Source organism: Hippocampus comes, unplaced genomic scaffold, assembly GCF_001891065.2.
Source record: "Hippocampus comes isolate QL1 unplaced genomic scaffold, H_comes_QL1_v1.1 scaffold57, whole genome shotgun sequence".
Classification (NCBI taxonomy): Eukaryota; Metazoa; Chordata; class Actinopteri; order Syngnathiformes; family Syngnathidae; genus Hippocampus; species Hippocampus comes.
In genome coordinates, this window is record NW_017805039.1 from 27199 (window position 1) to 45006 (window position 17808).

At 41.7% G+C, this 17808-nt stretch overlaps 2 protein-coding genes and 1 long non-coding RNA gene across 6 annotated transcripts; 1 reads left to right on the top strand and 2 right to left on the bottom strand.

The window, feature by feature from the left end:
* Positions 1-590: 590 nt before the first annotated feature.
* Positions 591-8367, bottom strand: aifm1 (apoptosis inducing factor mitochondrion associated 1). Of its 3 annotated transcripts, none has more exons than XM_019864368.1 (19): positions 8124-8367; positions 7057-7187; positions 6709-6826; positions 5516-5623; positions 4537-4596; positions 4382-4438; positions 4023-4150; positions 3798-3928; positions 3547-3637; positions 3253-3337; positions 3100-3176; positions 2833-2941; positions 2655-2762; positions 2486-2574; positions 2270-2410; positions 1750-1892; positions 1333-1457; positions 1054-1241; positions 591-967 (listed from the first exon to the last, which is right to left on the bottom strand). In XM_019864368.1, exons 1-19 carry the CDS (start codon positions 8209-8211, stop codon positions 896-898), a joined length of 2049 nt encoding a protein of 682 aa, XP_019719927.1. In that variant the 5' UTR covers positions 8212-8367; the 3' UTR covers positions 591-895. The 3 variants fall into 3 exon arrangements, with proteins under 3 accessions (XP_019719927.1, XP_019719926.1, XP_019719928.1); XM_019864367.1 differs by having other exon boundaries at positions 4382-4447; XM_019864369.1 differs by lacking the exon at positions 4382-4438.
* A 1182-nt stretch (positions 8368-9549) lies between these two features.
* On the top strand, positions 9550-17315 carry gab3 (GRB2 associated binding protein 3). 2 transcript variants are annotated; one of them, XM_019864029.1, is made up of 10 exons: positions 9550-10136; positions 12503-12803; positions 13679-13839; positions 13923-14364; positions 14484-14533; positions 15487-15730; positions 15864-15993; positions 16259-16337; positions 16696-16815; positions 16903-17315. In XM_019864029.1, the coding sequence occupies exons 1-10, from the start codon at positions 10065-10067 to the stop codon at positions 17017-17019; spliced, it is 1716 nt and encodes a 571-aa protein (XP_019719588.1). In that variant the 5' UTR covers positions 9550-10064; the 3' UTR covers positions 17020-17315. The 2 variants fall into 2 exon arrangements, with proteins under 2 accessions (XP_019719588.1, XP_019719587.1); XM_019864028.1 differs by having other exon boundaries at positions 10029-10136; positions 15903-15993.
* On the bottom strand, positions 10301-16714 carry LOC109512374 (uncharacterized). Its single transcript, XR_002167514.1, has 3 exons — positions 16650-16714; positions 13358-13397; positions 10301-10650 (listed from the first exon to the last, which is right to left on the bottom strand). It is a non-coding gene; the product is annotated as an uncharacterized LOC109512374 (long non-coding RNA).
* Positions 17316-17808: the final 493 nt, after the last annotated feature.

Here is a 17808-nt window from a genome sequence, read left to right on the forward strand (position 1 = left end):
ATTGGTAGCAGTGGATATTAGATTTTTCCACCTCAAGCAGAGATGTCCGATGTTTCCGGCTTGCTGGGTGCATCTTTGAATGAGCGAGGGGGAGAAAAAAAAATGTAAATATAAATGTGGAAGCTCGTGTTCATTGCTCCATCCACTTGATCATGTAAAACGAATAGGAAACGAAGAGACGGCCCATTATTGCTGCAAGTCTGCCTCAATTGGCTCTGGAGCCTTCAGTGTCAAATAGAATAAGAAATGCGTGGGATGAGTAAACAGGGATGTATTACTAATAACGGGGGAACTCAAAAGAGAATAAGAAAACCGTTTCTGCATGCTTGAGCGTTTTTTTTTGTTTTTTTACCTCCAGACAACATAAGTAGGCCATGGCGCTTCGGTCTACGGCCGCAGCACAGCGGATCGGTTTGATTCTTACTTAAACGACATGCTTATTTAATTGTTTATGAACAGACATGAGTCCAAGGGTGGCTGCCTACATCCGTTTTGCTCCATCTTGAACTTGAGCACACAGAGTACAACAATCCCTTGAGGTCAACGCATCTCACATTAGTGCCAATGCGAGAATAAGGGGATAACTCGGATTTAAAAATAGATTTTATTTCAGGCTTTCTCTCAACAAGCTGCTGCGACGCCATGTTGTGTGACCATGACACTGTGACCAGGAGTTTGAGAGAGAAATGTTTGTACCAAGGCGAAACAGTGCTTTCTTTTTTTTTAGGGCGGGGACAAATTGCACGGGAGTAAGGAATTCTGGTCAATACTTTGAAATTTCAACTGTAGTATGAAAATAATTTGGTGAAATGATACAATTTCCAGAAACGTTCAGCTATTGTAAAGGACAAAGTTCACAAAATGTTTCACTCCATTGCCAATGGTCTCCAAAGTCCTAATCCTCGTGGATGTTAAACAGCTTGGCAACTTCATTTAGGTCTGCATGTTCCTCTCCATCCTTGATAATCTACATATGGAAAAAAAGATGTCTAAAAAAAAAAAACCCTCTGATCTTGAAATTACCTTTTGTGCTACTTATATAAGATAACTGACCTTTCTCGCGATGGGCATCCGATTGAAAACGTTCCACAGGATGATGCCCACCACCACTTTGTCTCGCAGGTAGAAGATGACTCCTTTGCCGTAGTCGTCTTTGTGCATCACGGCGGGAGCAGGTGTAGGGGAGGCCACGGCACTCGATGCCACGGCCTCCGTTTCACTCTCTGAGCGGATGCCAGTTCCTGCAACGCAATCGTCAAAACATTTGGAAACGTGGTCGGGGTATGAAAGAAGAGTGAGGAATACCATTAGATATTTTATTACTGCTCATACCTGACTTCTCGGTGGCAGCTTTTGGTGTATCCTTGGCTGTGGCTTTGGCAAAGACCCCCACAGTGGGCAAACTGCTGTCCACAATCCCGATGGCCTCGTATCCGACGTCAGGACCCAGGTCACTCCTGTTACGCAATATTGGGACACAAAGACTTTACAGTAGCCAAGCATCTGCCTAATGTGGATACCACGATCAATCAATCGAACGATAGATAAATACAAACTTCCAACGTAAGACATAGCTATGCAGGTTGCATTCAAATAAATTAGAATATAATTGAGTTGTTCAAGTCAAAGATAAGAAGAAGAAAAGTGCATCAGATTAAACAGATTTATGAAATATATTTACGCTTTTCAGAAAGCCAATTGCTACCAAATGTCTATAAATAAAAACATTGTTCACTTGCTAATACGCACCAGAACATAGACTGATGCCAGTAAGGCTTGTTGGCTCCCGTCATGTTCTCCCCGGCCAGTCGGCCACTGACAACAGCATGGTCGTGGTGCTCCACCCGTCTGCGGCCCAGCCTTATGTCGTAGAAGCAGGCGGCGTCTCCCGCCTGAATGAACGAGGACACCCGACAGCATTATCGGCTTGGATTAGACTGAAAGCGTTTTTACATTACAGCACACAGAGGTTTTACTCTTAAAAATGAAATCAAATGGAAAACAAACAAAAAAAATCTAGTGTTGCATCTCAATTGGTAGACCTTTCTTTTTGGTGCCATGACTTCAGTTCATCACAAGAGGGCGCTAACGTCCCGCAACTGATGGCCAATTCTTTTCTGCGTAATCATTCGCCATTTATAATCTAAGCCATCATTTTGAGTTTACTCATGCAAAAATAAATATTTGTTTACAACTGACATTTATCCTCTTCTAAATAATGATAAACAAGTGGTTTACTGAAGCAGTAGTTTTTAAACGTTGAACCTACCACCCAAATGTTGGACCGAGCTTGCAGCTCTGCATTGACACGATAACCGCCAAAGTCTGAGTCCACCTCCAGACCTGCAGACTTGGCAAGGTCAACATTGGGCTCCAGCCCAACAGCTGCAACGACGTGGTCAGTTTTTACCTAAGACATGAAGCATGGATGGTTGAGTAAGACATAAACATTTTTTAAAAAGTCTCTGAATTACACTGGACTTACCAATCGACCATCCTTTAGTTTTATTTCTAACTGATCCTCATTACATGTCACGGACTTGACGAGAGCTTCTGAGATGATTTTTACACCCTCTAGGAGATCAAATTGAGAATGTTGCCCAATGGAAACGAAAGGACATTTAGATGAGCTGCAATGCAAAACAGAGGCAGACCTGTTTTGACTTTTTCGGTCGTCCAGTTGCTGAGATACTCGGGCAGAACTTTGCCCATGTTGCCCTTCTCGGGGAACATCTGTATGACCTCCAGACCGGAATCGTGAGCTGAAATGGGAGAAGTCATGAGTAACTTGCTGCGTCAAGTGTTTTCTCCTCTTCATGATCTTTATCTTACATCTCCTGCCAAGGGCACAGGCCAGCTCGCTGCCTAAGAAGCCGCCTCCGATGATTGTGATGGACTTGATGGTCCTGGAGATTTTATCTAAGGATCGGAAGTCATCAATCTGGAGTGGAGAAAATGCAGAATGATGTTGTTGTGGTTGTTGTCACATTCGGCCGCCTCTCACCTTATTATGATTTTATTTGAATTGTAAAATGAAAGACTACAACGCGTGTTATCAGGATAAATCTCCAGCACTGCTTTTTTGATGATGACACTGACCTTACGGAACAAAGTTGTCCTCTGCTTCACGTCCTCTCCTGCTCGGTCGATGACTTGCAAATTTCTTGGAACACCACCTTACAGAACTTGAAATTAGCTTCTACAAAGTGCAAACAGTTGCTCAGAGGACATGAGTATGCTGATGCGACATACCTGTAGCAATCAAGCATTTGTCGTATGAAATTTCTGTGTCGTCGTCTAGTTTTACTTTGTTTCCCCTCACATCCATGTGAACAACCTGCAATGAAATATTTTTTGCTTGTCAAAAATCAGATCAGCACAATTTACCTCCACCAAGGTTGTTTACTAATATGTCAATAATTCGGCGATATCTACATGTAGCCAAAAAGCTTTTGAAAGTCAACCCGCCCCACTCTAATCAAATGCCTTTGGACAAAGCCTTAAATAAATGACTTTCATGCAAAACAGAAACAATGCCCAACCAACCTTTTTGCCTGTGAGAACAGCCACGCCTCCGTTTTCTGCATTACTCAGTTCCTCCGGAGTAATGTAAAACGATGGTGGTTGGAAGTAGATACTGGAAGATAAAAAGAAGTAGTCAACGTCAACTTTTAATTGCTCCCCACTGTAGCATGCCGTCTGATTAGTTGACAAAATGCGGTTCGCTTTTTCTGATAAGAGGTTAGAATTTTGTTTTCATGGTAAATAGCACGAACTGGACAGATAAGGTGACATGCCTTCGTTCTTTTCCATTCCACTGCTTGAAACGTAGTGTATCTGTCACAGCGGGGTCATCGGAGAACCACAGCTCTTTGGACAGAGGCGGTCTCATGTACGGGAGGTCCGGCTCGTCCGTCACAATCAGAACCTGTTTGTCGAGGTCATAGTTAAGGTGAGAGACAAAAATCTCAGCTTACAGACAAAGGGATATGAAGCTACTTTGAAGCCGAACGCAAACTCACGCGGGCGCCGGGGTCTCTGGCTCGAATAGAGCGGGCAGCAGCAAAGGAGGCAGTGCCTCCGCCAATGAGGAGGTAGGGGGCGTGTGACGGCAGAGTCAGTGAGGGCTGTGCAGTGTCGAGTCCTGCAGCTTGCATGTCAGGGAGAGAGAGAAAGAGTCAGTGAATGGTGGCTAACCTGCACCCATAAACCTGTTAGGAGCAAAGAGAAATTAGCCAGCAGACTAAAAAAAAAAGTTTGAGGAAACTGTGAGAAAAGAAATGTTAAAAAAACCAAAAGGCAGAGAAATTAACATGATCAAAAATATCGCTGTCTAATGTCGTTTTTTTTTTGTTTCAGATATTGCGGAATCACGTCTTACCACTTTCTGTCACATCAGCCTGCGGCTCAGACGGCTCTGCTGCAGGGCTTCCAGCTGCTGCGGGTTCTGTTGGTGTGACCGGAGCGGCATAAGCAGTGAAGACAAAATAAAGCGTCAAAGATGTTACAGGTGTACATCACCGGTTCCATGCTTACCAGTCGCCGGGGACGGGTCGGTTTGTTCGCCTGGGCCTGGCTCGGACAGCGGGGAGGGCTCTGGTAATAGAGTGGTAATATTAGTTGTTAGCCTGTGACTGTGACTGGAGGTATTTTACTGTCTCGGTCAATACAGGCAACTAAATTGCTGGCATGCCCTCACATATGGCATAAAGGACGTCATATCCTTTCTTTACATCTTACCCTCCTCAACTAGCGGCTCAGCAGGCGCTTCTGCAGCACTTTTGGAGCCGCTTCTAATACAGGTTCATCTGCTGTTGAGTTTAGATTTAGAACTTTAGATTACTATTAAACGGGGAGGAGCATGAAGACTCATGCGCTTGCTAGCCGAGGCAATATGAATACAGACCATGCGATCGTCTAGTGAATTATAGCTGGATGCTGCCCAGTTCAAGTCAACCACTTCCTGCATGTCATAACACATTTTCACAGAGTTGAACGTTATGTTGTAAAAGTTCCCTTTTAATCCAAATGCAGCAGCAGTCCCAGCAAATAATAGAAATTGAAACAATCTGCAAGTCAAACTGTCACCATGCTTGGACGTAAATAAACACTTTAACCCTTGAAGCCTCAAACGACATTTATAGTACACCTTTAACTTCCAACCATTTTCAAGCCCCAAACTTTTGAAAGAGTGATATCAAAATGGAATATTTTATTGAAAAGACTCAAGCTTCTAAAGCGTTAAGGGATGCTTTACATTTTTCATAATCATCAAAGTACTACTACTAATATAATTTTGGCTGAATTCCAAATTTAGGGAGCTCCATCAAACTGCATTACCCAAATTGACCAGTTGGTGTCACAATATATTTCTAAACTGCAATATGAGTTTCTGCACAGAAAAAAATTTTTTTTGACTCAAAACCATGACTAATGTACATTTTAAATTAATCTAAACTTTTAGGCACGAGGCCACATTTCATACAGACATGAAATAGAAAAGTCAGCAAATAACCTTGTGGAGGTTCAGTCGTCTCACTTGGGGCTGCTGTCTCAGCATCAGGCGCAGGAGGGCTCGACTCTTCTGGCGAAGGTGTGGCTTGAGCTTCTGATTCAGGAACGTCTGAGTGACAAACGAGTACCACAGTCTTTACGACTCAATACAACTCGCTTTCTGGGCTGTTTACAAAGACAGCGTTCAGTTCCAACTGACGCTGTCATAGATGCACACATTTATCTTATCTCATATCGCCAGTAGCGAGGTGGGAGGAGGTAGAAATATTTCGGAGACATGAGACCACACTCTTCGATCCCCTCATTTCATGGAAACATCTACTAGAGATGACGTCAAGTCGTTGCCGAGCGTAACGAACCGTCTGCATCAATAAACCTCGACTATCAGCTCCAATGTCCACTTTACGCTTCATGTTCCAGGTGAGATTACATTCAAGTCAAATAAAATTACAACAGTGATTGTCAATAGTTTCCCAAGCACTCTTCCCTCCCGACGCGGAGGACATATTTTTTTTTGATGATGTATAGGTAATATTTATGCGAATGAAGAATCATACTACAAACGCATCGGATACATTTCGGATTTCTATCCGCAATGAAAGAGGCCCAGAGACTTGGAAAAAAAAATCGGCGTTGTACTGTTCAGGCTGAGTGAGTGCACTCTGGCTTCCTCCCATATTCCACTATCATGTGTTCTGCGTTATTTGAAGACTCTAAATTGTCCACATGTGGGAATGTGAGAGTGAATAATTGCTTGTCTATATGTGTCATGCGACTGGCTCGTGACCAGTAAGTAAACCACCTCTCACCCAAAGGTAGCTGGGATAGGCTCAAGCTCCCACAACCCTATTGAGGAGAAGCATTTTCCAAAATGGACGGATGATGGTTGGTATGTGTTTCAATACTTTCAACAGAGGAAACTGGAACGAGTCCTGCTGACTGGGGCGAGTCTACTCGTTTTCCCCAAAAATGTAAAAAAAAAAAAGGAAAGAATCATAATAATAATTCTCTTTACATGAAACCAAATCTATATTCTCTGTGTTCCTTATAATCGATATGAAACACGTTTTATTACATCTACCTTCTGTTTCAATGGTCTCTGTGGCTTCAAAAAACTGACAGTATAAATACTTAGTCACAGATAAAGGTGGGTTGCAACAACAATCAACAGCAATAAAAATCAAATTTTCTAACCAGGAGCTTCCATCTGGACGGTAGTGGTTGCTTCTTTGGTGCTTCGATGTGGTCGAGATTCAATTTCTGCAATTCGCTCCTCATATCGATGCTGGTCTCCTTTAACAGTTCTGTATGTCTGGGAAGACAGCAGAATTATTGCGCTATACAGTTAAACAATCCACACCATCAACTGTACTGACTACAGAAGGATACAAACAGGTAGGATTAGAATCTAGAGCGCATTCCAATTGATGGTGGAAAAAGTTATGGAAATTGCCTTGGTCTCAATTTTTACACACAAAAAAATGGTATTTGAACAGAGGTGTGTGTACTTGTTACATGCACCGTAAAGATGAGCTCACTCACGTATATTGCTCCACCAAGGCAGGTTGCCCCAACTAAAAGGACATACAGCTGGTTTTCCCCACCGCCCCTTGCAGGCCCTGTCGCCATATGAGCCGTAGGTACATGTGCAGGTAGTCTGGCATTGTGCAAACCTGAAAACAAATGTGCAATGCACCATCTTGATCGGTTTTCACAGTTGCTATCAAGTCTTTTGGGATGTTGGTGAATGGTGAGAAAATGGCATACAGTATTTGGGCTACTACTTAATACATCCTTCTGACATTACAGCATTTGCACAAAGTCTCTATCATGCATTTAAAAAAACACTATTTAGATTTGTTCTACATTATATGCGTAATGTTATAATGATGATTTTAATTATATTTCATTTGTGCATTAGATATGTTCTGTAAATTGAACCTCTAAAAATGGCTCCTCCTTAAGAAAAGGCACAAGCAGATAGTGTGTGGATTCAGTAAAACTACAGTCCATCCTTTTCTGCACAGCCCACGAAATTTATGGCGATACACAATACACTTATGGTGCCCATTTTGAGGTGTAGAAATATGGCATTTTTAAATAATAATAATAATTCTATAGAAACGTTATCGACATATTCAAAGACCACAACATTAGACATGCCTGCACTGAAGACCTGCATCATCACTTTGCCTTTGCAAAGATGATTTTGCGCCTAATACTGTACACGAAATCACAAGATTCGAAACAGCTGTCACACCACTGCACAATACGACCATAACAATAAACATCTAGTTAGATCGATTACAGTCCTAAATGTCAAACCACAATTGGCTCCGCGTTAGCCAAAAACAAACCCCTGACACTTTTAGTCAAGCAGAGAAATAACACAGGGGCTGAAAGTAATATCACCGTTCACTGGCTGGCTACTTTAGCTCTTTATCGGGGAATTGAAGGTCACACTTCTACCTAAAAGTCGTCAAATTGGTAGCCCGGAGAGGAAAACGAGAACACACAGGGCAATAACTAGTATCGTTAATTAGCTGATTTTAAAAAGTGCTTCAACGAGCCAATAAGAATTTCTGCAAGCTTTTGTGGTTTTGGCATACCTGTTCTCTTTACATTTTGCCGACAAAGTGTTGACGAGGCTCTGGCAAGAGGAGCAAGCTTTCTCCACACGGTTCTACATTTAAGCATTGTGGCAACTCCGCTCTTTATCAATTCCTTCTTCACTTGCAGACCTGTCAGGTTTGTGCACTATTGCTACTTAGTTATCTAATCCTACCACCGCCTGCATACGGTCCTGCTACCTGCGGCGCTGCACAAGGCCAGAGACAGGTCACACGTTTCAGAGGAATCATGGGTAATTTGTAAAGAGCTTAAACTGCCCAAGAGGGACACAGCTCGGAAGGGTCATAACTAAAGGTGGCGCCGAAACTTGCTGGGTTAAGTCGATGCCCTTACAGTCGGAAATAACCATGCTGTCATTTATCCACCGCTTTATTTTCCATTATTGAAAATACAAATCACAGTCAATATATGTAAATGTAATGTCAGTTCGACGCTGAGTGAACTTGAGTCAGACATAAATGGTTTCTCTTCTTTGAAGATCTCTGGCCCAACGTCATTGATATTTACAACAGTTTTGATTGGTGGAAATCAGCCCCGTGTCCACTGTAAGCCAATGAGGGACTAGTTTCCATATCAAGCCTGTCCATGGCGAAACACACCGCAGCCAGCCTCTTGAGGGCTCTTGGCATGCGTCTCACGGCAGCCATATTTGAACGGTACACGTCGACATCGCAAGTGGTTGTGCGGTAATGACTTACTCACTGGGGTAACCTAGTGGTCGAAAAATAAAAACTCTGGCAATGCTGGTCTTACGTTTGCTACGAAAAAATACATAAAAAAGGTCATTAACATACATCCATACAGGCATTAACATTCATATTACTTATACATTTTCATATAAACTCAACATTAGTCAGTCATTTGGAATTCTCCCGTTTTACTTTAAAAACAGATGTTACACTTGCAGGAACCACTAGGGTACAGGTGTCAAACTCAATGCCCGAGGGCCAGATCTGGCCCGCTATGTCATTTTATGTGGCCTGCAAAAGGAAATCATGTGCATCGACTTCAAGTTTCTTGCTTGGATACCAAAATGGCAAATTGTCTTCACTTTTAAAAACTTTGATGTATCGCAAGAATTTTTCTAACCAAGACCACTTTTATATATGTAATAATATTCGAACGGACCATATTTACTGACCTCTTATTTCAAAACTAGTTATTAATCAATTTGCTGTGCATATGTATACTGTATTTGGGTTCACAGTCTTAACGGCCCTCCGAAGGACACCATAACTACGATGTGGCCCACGACAAAAAATAGATTGACACCCCTGTCCGAGAGGCATTTTTATGATGTCGTTACCCTGAATGGAACCTCATATAAACACAAAACGTGACGAATCAGATGCTTGTGCATATTTACAGTGTGTGGAGAGCCTGGACAATAAAAGGTATAAGTAAACAAACACAACTTACGACTGAGACATTTACATTTAAAAACTTTTTTTCATGACTTGAATTAAATGGAGTCCTATCATATTATTTACTGATCTTCATATGTCAGCAATGATTGAGCAGTGGAAAAGAACCCATTATTGTATATCACACTTGCACAAAAATATTCAGAAATGTCATATACTAGAAAAAGTAAACACTGCATTCAGGATGAAGTCTTTCAACAGCAGGATATCGAGTTTGTCCCTTATCAGTACAACTTCACCGTCCCCTGCTTAGTTTTCAGTTTTTATTTGAAAAGCTTCACACTTTCTTGGTAACGTAAACAGATGATTCTTTCACTCCTCTTTTCTCTGTTAGTGTAATCAATTTTTTGACTTCCTCCTTTTGGAGTGGCTGGGCTGAATGCTAGAACACAGGATATGCTTGCTCTCAGTTTCACAGCAACAGCAACAGCAGCAGTTGCAGCAGCAGCAGCAGCAGCAGCAGCAGCATAGAGGACGACACGCTCTGCAGTCAAGATGAGTGCTGGGGATGTGGTCTGCTCTGGCTGGCTCATTAAATCTCCCCCGGAGAAAAAACTCAAGCGATTTGTGAGTAGAAGCACACACCGGACACTTGTTTTTGTTTCGTACCACTGCAGCAGACTGACAGCAGAAATGCCACCCTGTGCTATTGAGCCTTGTGCGACAGTGTGTGTGTGTGTGTGTCTGTCTGTCTGTCCGTGTGCATTCTCTATACAGTATGTATATATTAATGATTTGAAATATATCCATATATTCTCAGAGCTGCCATTCAGGCTCCTTTCTATTCTTTTCTCCTCATGCTTGCCGTTATTATGACCACATGTAATTATGACAGGAGCAATAAATCACAAATCATGGAAAACAACTTGTGCAACAAATAAAATCGTAAACAGCACGTCGCCTTGATCGGCATGCAGTTGTTGGGGTCATGTGATCTTGGGCTTAGCCACTGACTGCATCTTTTGGGTGCAAGGAGGACATGCATTGTGAAACATGGGAAGTCATGTCAGCCCAGCCAGACATCAGTCATGAGCAGCTAGCAGAAATAGTCCTGCTTTTTGATGGGCTGCTTGCACTTCCTCTGTGCGAAAAGGAGGAGGAGGGAAATTTGTCAAAACAAGTGCGGTGGAAGGTCTGTGTTGGTTGAAGGCGAGAAAATGAAACTTATTGAAGGACACCAGAGCAGTTCTTCTGGTGCCAGATGACAGATTCCAGGCATGTTGATGAGCGCAGCGTGTCTTATTATTCAAATACCCTCAGCAGTATGAAAATATCTGTTATCTCGGTTTATATGATGGAATGGGATCAGATGACATAAAGCAAGGGTAGGGAACTTTGTTCCTGTCAGGCGCCAGTTCAGTTTCTACAAAGTCGTCGATGGGCGAGACTTCATTTATGAAAACATATAATGCAATGGTTGAACAAATGTTGAAAAAAAAGTTGCCAAATGATGATGGACTCTTAGTTCCTCTGATCTTTCATTTGTTTTAAGAATTGGAATTGTGGTGTAGCTCAAATGTCCCCACAGGCCGTGTCTGACCGCGGGCCATTCTTCATCCTTGACATCAAAAGCTTCCCAAATTGTTGTTCTGTTGCAGTCTCTGCGTGAAAAGACTTAAGACTTTGTTTGTCTCAGGTCCAACCCACTATGTATAAACACAATGATTTCGGCCTAATTTTATATAAACATAAATTTTCCTGCATAGCGTGTCAAATTGTATGTGGCTGACTTTTCAGTTACACGTTCATCATACTAGAGAGACACCCATCATCAACGTGTTGCTTGCAATGCTCTCATGACTTTATCTCATTCGAATGCCACTAAAGGTTAAAGTGGTCACAAAAGTTTGTATCAACATTTTTTGAAGGGAGCATATTTGTTTTGTTTGTTAGTTAATAGGCCACATTTTGGTTCATGCAGGATGATGAACAGATGGGACATTGGTGGCATTATTATATTCCGGGTGGCTCTACTGATGCTGGAGTGATGATGTAAAAGCATGAAAAAAACAAAGTAACTATCTGATCATACAATTTATCTGCCTGTTTTCTGGCTGTAATAAGCTACTGGTGGTTCAATGTAATTGTATTTGCACCTGTAGTTACTTTTAATTCATTTGGAAAATTAACTTGAATTCAATCGGGTCCACCCCGCCCCTCCATAATCCTCTTCTAGATGTTATAGTGCATCATTTGCTCAAAGATTAGCATGCTTCTTTGAAAGCCACAACATAGCGAAAGGAAATTATTATTTGAAGTATGCCAATCTCTCAAAAGGTCAGATGATCACCAACATTGGTCTTACTTTCCCATAAATTGGGCGGTATTGATAGGAATTGTGGTTAGTCTCACCACTTCCTGGTACCAACTGACGTGCAGGAGCAGATAAGTCTCACACAAAGAAAAAAAGTTGATGAAAACGAAGCCACAAAACCAAGTGTGAAAATACCGAATACAATCAAGCGCTCAGCGTTAAAGTTCCTGTAAATTTAGAACGTGCCATTTAGAAAAATCTCATGTCTGACGATGAAATGCAGCAGGAGTCACATCCAACATGTAGTTCTGCTACGAAATATGTGTTAAAACTCTTTTCAGTCTTGTTTCCTAATTAGAGAGCAGTCATCAATTTTGAAGTAGTACATACGTCTTTCTTTTGTTGTGTCAAACATTTTCTGCTAAATACAGTCAACTTCCTCTTCTATGTGGGGAATTTGAGCAAAATGTTCCGCTTAGTGACCGTACCAAAAAAAAAAAAAAAATTGAATTTAAAGTTGCCATGTAAGCTGTGATCTAGTTCCCATGACTGCATGCTCATGACTAAAAAGGTGCTGATGGGTGTTTCATTACTGTACCAGTAGACTGTCTCAATGTATGATACCCAGAATTGTATTTGAAAAACGGGCCAAAGGGCAAATTCACCTTCTCTCCTGCAGGCTTGGAGAAAACGTTGGTTTGTCTTGCGAAGAGGGCGCATGAGCGGTAACCCCGATGTGTTGGAATACTACCAAAGTAAAAGTTCCAAAAAGCCAATCCGCACCATTGACCTGAAAGAGTGCGAGGTGGAAATGCTGAATGGGCAACTTGGGATAAAGCGTGACTTGACAGAAAAGCATCTGTTTGTGGTGAAGACCTCTGCTCGTATGTTCTACCTGGTGGCCAAGACTGAAGAGGAGATGAACAGCTGGATCAGCAGCATCAGCCACATTTGCCAGTTTGGCAACCATGAGGAAGCAGGTACGGTACAGATATCATGCAAAGCGCTCTCTCTTTCTCTTTCTCTTTCTCTCTCTTTCTCTCTCTCTCTCTCTCTCTCTCTCTCTCTCTCTCTCTCTCTCTCTCTGTCTCTCTCTTTCATTTGAAAGTAGAGTGATTCAATTCGGTTCCCCCCAGTGGGCTTACGATTCGACTTGATATGGTACGGCTCAGTTCAAGAGGGTATGATGCAATGACATGCATGCATTTGAATGAAATTGTCAGTACCGTCAACATGCCTTGAACAAGGTTTGTGTAATTTAAAGCCATCGTCTAGAAAGTCAAAGGTTGAATCGAGTCAACGGGATTGTTCTTGTTTGCTGTTGGCGTTTGACCTTTTGTCTTTTGGTTGATCATTGTCAAGAGTTCAACTTCAGTGCCCTTAATAACGAGTGAAAAATATATTGTAAAAGGTTGCATCGATTGTTGCTGAAATTTTTTATGAGAATATGCAAAGATGTTTTCGTGTGTGTACGTGTACGTGTGTGTGTGTGTGTGTGTGTGTGTGTGTGTGTGTGTGTGTGTGTGTGCTGTACCTTTTGACGAGAAGGCCTTGAATTTCTGAAGACAGTCCAACTTGACGACCCAAGTAGAAATTATTCAAATAAAAGAGACAATAAAGAGAGAATAAAGAGAGCGATCACCTTTATATACTTCATAAAAATAAAAATAAAAATCCAACTTTATGTTTCTAGTTTGGATTAAGATAGTTTTGCTTTTTTTTTTTTTTTTTTTTTTGCTAGAGTTGCACTATTTTGCCTTTTGGTGTCACTCTTGTCACCTTTGTGCTAGTACAAATTCAGAAACAACACGTTCTCAGTGCCACTTGTCCGTTGTTGTTTTTTTTTTCTCAACAGGAAGTTCAGAAGAAGGCTTTCCTCACACTTCGACCTCACTTCAGCCGTCAAGTGACAGCTCTGACCGGGTGTCTCGGTCAAGTCATCAGGACTCCAGTCACCCACCAGATTATCTTGTCCTTTCACAATGCGGGACGGGGAGTGGAAGCACTTGTAGGCATGTAAAAACCTCTTGCACAAAATCACGAGATGAAAAAAAGTTCATATTTTTCATTGATTTTGACACCCTTGTATCTGCAGACAGAGCAGTTTTTCAATCTCAGAGACCTCTTTGGAGCAGAAGTCGACAGAAGATGTTTTCAAGGACATCGTGCCCTCCCCTCCCTGCAGTGATTCCTCATCATTTCACTGCATTTCTCAGTTTCGCCTCAGTCCATCTCCTTTTGCACATGGGATGCTGAGCAACCCTCCTCTCAGCGCTCCATGTAGTTCCCTCGCACCACCTTCCTCATCTCCACTGCACCTCTGTGCCATGAGCGTCTTCCGATTTGACAAACCGTACTCCTGTGCGTCATTTGAGTCCGCGAATGACAGGCAAACACCTCCTCCGCTGCCACCTAAACCGAACCATCTGTCCGATGAAGGCATTCGCAGGCCGAGGGCAATGAGTGCACGGCATTTCCCAAAACATGCTGCACTGCTTTCCCGGAGGACATCATTGTCAAGCCTGGACCATTTCACGATTGGTATGCTTTGAGAGGAAAATCAGATTGAAAGTCCTCTTTGCGGTATTCTGGGGCAGCATGCAAACTGACGTGGCCAGATGGGGAAATAATTTGTATTCAGCAGTTTCTTTTTTTTTCAGGAGATGCTGACAGCAGATCAACAGGGAATAGAAGGCAGACTCTTAATTTGGTAAGACAATCATGCCATGGGCAGCACAAGCTCGGTCTATTGAATGATGGAGAGAGGCCAGTTTGACATAAATAGAGTACACATGTACTTTAACAATGTATATAGATCCAGATGATTGTATTGGCGACAACCACTTGACAAAATTAAATTGATTAAATTGAACACAGCATTTTTTTTTCAGTGATAAAAGCATAAGAAGAAAAATGTCAGATAACACGCAAAATAACAGCACAGTGCCAAAGTCTTGACTGGTAGTGCACGTTCACAAAGGATCATAGACAAAGAAAGCTTTTACGCTTTAACAGTTCCCCATGCATTTTCTACACGGCTCCTCTTCCCACAAGGGTCACCATTCGGCTGGAGCCAATCTCGGCTGACTTTGGGCGAGAGTCCACACTGGACTAGTCATAGCCAATCGCAGCGCACATGAGGACGGACTACCATCCACACTCACATTCACGCCTATGGATAATGTAGAGTCCTAAAATGCATCTTTTTAAACAAAGTCTACAGAGTGGCATTCTAGTCAGTCAGTATTACGATAACAACAAATAAAATGCTTACCTCATATTAATGCAGCGTAGGGTATACTTGACGTTCATCTAAAGGTGTTTCATAATCTCGATACTGCTGAAACACAAATTAAGGCTATCCTAAAATTCTGCTCCACAACAAGAGACTGTACAACTGACCACAGTGTATTTTTTTCTCAAAATTTTCATACATATACAAACTCAAAAAATGTTTGCCATTTTAACCGACATCATGGCCAGCACAAACTACCTGCACTACAGACATAGACATATGGTCTCACTCCTCATAGACGCCTCTGCAGTTGAGTAAGTGCCCCGGGCCACTAGATGAGACAATAGACTGAACACAACTGTGTGGCCACACATCTTCCCCACTTAGATGAGTGACATCCGGATTCCCTTGTGATCTCTATCTTTCAGAAGTCCTCTTTAAATCCCACACAGGTTCAAAGCCAGCAAGACGAGTCCTACATCCCCATGGTTTCCATCTCTTCATGTGTTAGCACCGTTGAAGGTGATGCTTACATTCCCATGAGCCCCATCAGCATTGCCGATACAAACAGCAAAGTCAAGGCCTCAAAGACCCTCAGCTCCCTCATGTGCCAACCGGGAGAATTTCCACCTCCTCCGATACACCGACATCTTAAACCTTGCTTGAGGAGAGGTAAACGTGACAGCGGTCTGAATGTTTTGAAATGTGTGCATAAGGTACTGCACCCAATTGGAGTAATCTTTTGGGGCTTTGCTAAAAATAGGCAGTTGTTAATGCAAATGTCAGACCTCTGTTTGCATTTCAGACCATATTAAAGACCTTGCTGTCCTCTCTGGATTCACAGCTCGACCCCCACCTCTTGATTTGAGAGGCCTCTCGACAATCACTGAATGTCCCGCTCATCATCCTTTGAGCAGAACAATGACTGATTCATGGTGAGACTGATTGGAACTTGCATCTTGAGGTTTATTCATGCATGTTATATCATTAAAAAAAAACTTTTGTAATGTAAACATAGCTATTGGATTTTTAAAGAGTTGCTATTGAAAGAAAAAAAAATCTCAAGTTTTTATTAAATTTACAAATTGGGGTAGAACAACATTTGACTTCCATTATTTCAACACTTAAGAGGCTATTTAAATAAATGACCAAAACATAGCTAAGAAGATTCTTCATTCTATTTTTTTTTCTCTGCTGTAGTTTCAACTTTTCTGCAACTTATGAAGGAAGTCTCGAGAATGGGGCCACAGATGAAGAAGACCCAAACTGTGCCACAATGGTAAAATATCTTTTGAAGGAACAACATATTCTCATCACATTTATGTGTGGGTTGCACACATTTAAAGCCTTGACTAAAATACAGGTTACAGAATGACATAATTGTAATTCTCATAATTTCCCATAATGTAGGTCTGTATTTTGTAGCTTTGCATTTAAAAAATAATAATCAGAGTCATCAATGCACTAATGTCCCTCTTCTTCGTGTTTGGCCGTTTTTTTATTTTTATTTTTTGTTTTTTGTTTTTGTTTTAGCTCTTCAGCAGCTCAACCATTGCAATAGAAATGTGTTTGTTTTTTTTTTTTTACATACCATAAACTTGGAACGTTGATGACTTCAGCTATTTCTCTAATGGCAGGAGTCAAGAAAACACTTCTCCCTCAATGTCGAAGGAGTCATTCAACCTTGGGCAAGACGATCAAACCTTGACTACTTGTCACTGGATTTCAATTCAGCTTCTCCTTCTCCTGTCCAGAAGGTGCAATGGATGACACAACCACAGTGGGGATATTCAACTTGACCTTTGACATTTACCTCACCTGATTCTGCTCATGTGTCTCCACAGAAGCCTCTTCTGTCTGATGAACACCGGGTGGATTACGTGCTGGTGGATGAGAAGAAGACTCAGGCATTACAAAACACCAAGATGGAATGGATAGATGTGCGACAGTCTAAAACATAAGTGGCAAAGACCCAAAGTAAATATCAAACATTATTTTGGTTGGTCTGATATTCACAGAAACAATATTGAAGCAAAAGCTTCAGCAGCTTGAACTTGCACTGGAAAAATTACAGTAAATCTGTTTCATGAGTTCTCAATGGTCTGAAATGTAGCATAATGTTTTTGTATGTATTTGTGAAGAATTTCAGAATGACCTGAATCACACCAGGATTTGCTGCCTAGCATTTACTTTCATGACTATTCTATTCATCAATCTATTTTCTATGAACTAATATAACTCGAAACTAATTCGAGTCACCGGTGGGCGCAAGCCAATCCAAGCTGACTTTGGGCAATCAGCAGTGTACATCCTGAAGTGGTTGCTAGACAATCACAGGGCATATCCTGTATAGACACCCCGGCCACCCTCCCCCCAAAATAAATTCCACTCATGTTTACTGCATTGACAATTTTAGAGTGTTCAAAAAGTATGCCAGATTTGCCCCGAGCTGGAGTGCATGGAGAAAACATGAGGAGAACATGCAAACCCAAGAAGATCTGAGCTGAGACCTCTCACTGTGAGACAGATGCGCTAACCCCTCCACCGCCACTCTGCTTATAAATATTGAATTCCATCAATCCATTGACTATACTGCTTATTCCACCTCTGTAGATGACAACACAACATTCCAAAAAAAAAGTCTGCACACCCCTGTTCAAATGCCATGTTTTGTGTTATAAAACAAATAATTAAAAAAAAACATATTGCAACACCTCAATTGGATTTGATTTAATCTTTTGGGGAGGTAG

What these genes read in the sequence shown, in the direction of transcription:
- aifm1 (XM_019864367.1), bottom strand. Translation starts at nt 8,211, where the DNA reads ATGCTTAAATGTAGAACCGTGTGGAGAAAGCTTGCTCCTCTTGCCAGA. An exon ending in CGACCCGTCCCCGGCGACTG is followed by an intron (nt 4,448 to 4,536) that starts GTAAGCATGGAA and finishes TCACACCAACAG; the next exon opens with AACCCGCAGCAGCTGGAAGC. An exon ending in CTGTTCTCACAGGCAAAAAG is followed by an intron (nt 3,338 to 3,546) that starts GTTGGTTGGGCA and finishes ATTTCATTGCAG; the next exon opens with GTTGTTCACATGGATGTGAG.
- gab3 (XM_019864029.1), top strand. Translation starts at nt 10,065, where the DNA reads ATGAGTGCTGGGGATGTGGTCTGCTCTGGCTGGCTCATTAAATCTCCC. An exon ending in TAAACCTTGCTTGAGGAGAG is followed by an intron (nt 15,731 to 15,863) that starts GTAAACGTGACA and finishes TTTGCATTTCAG; the next exon opens with ACCATATTAAAGACCTTGCT. An exon ending in AGAACAATGACTGATTCATG is followed by an intron (nt 15,994 to 16,258) that starts GTGAGACTGATT and finishes TCTCTGCTGTAG; the next exon opens with TTTCAACTTTTCTGCAACTT.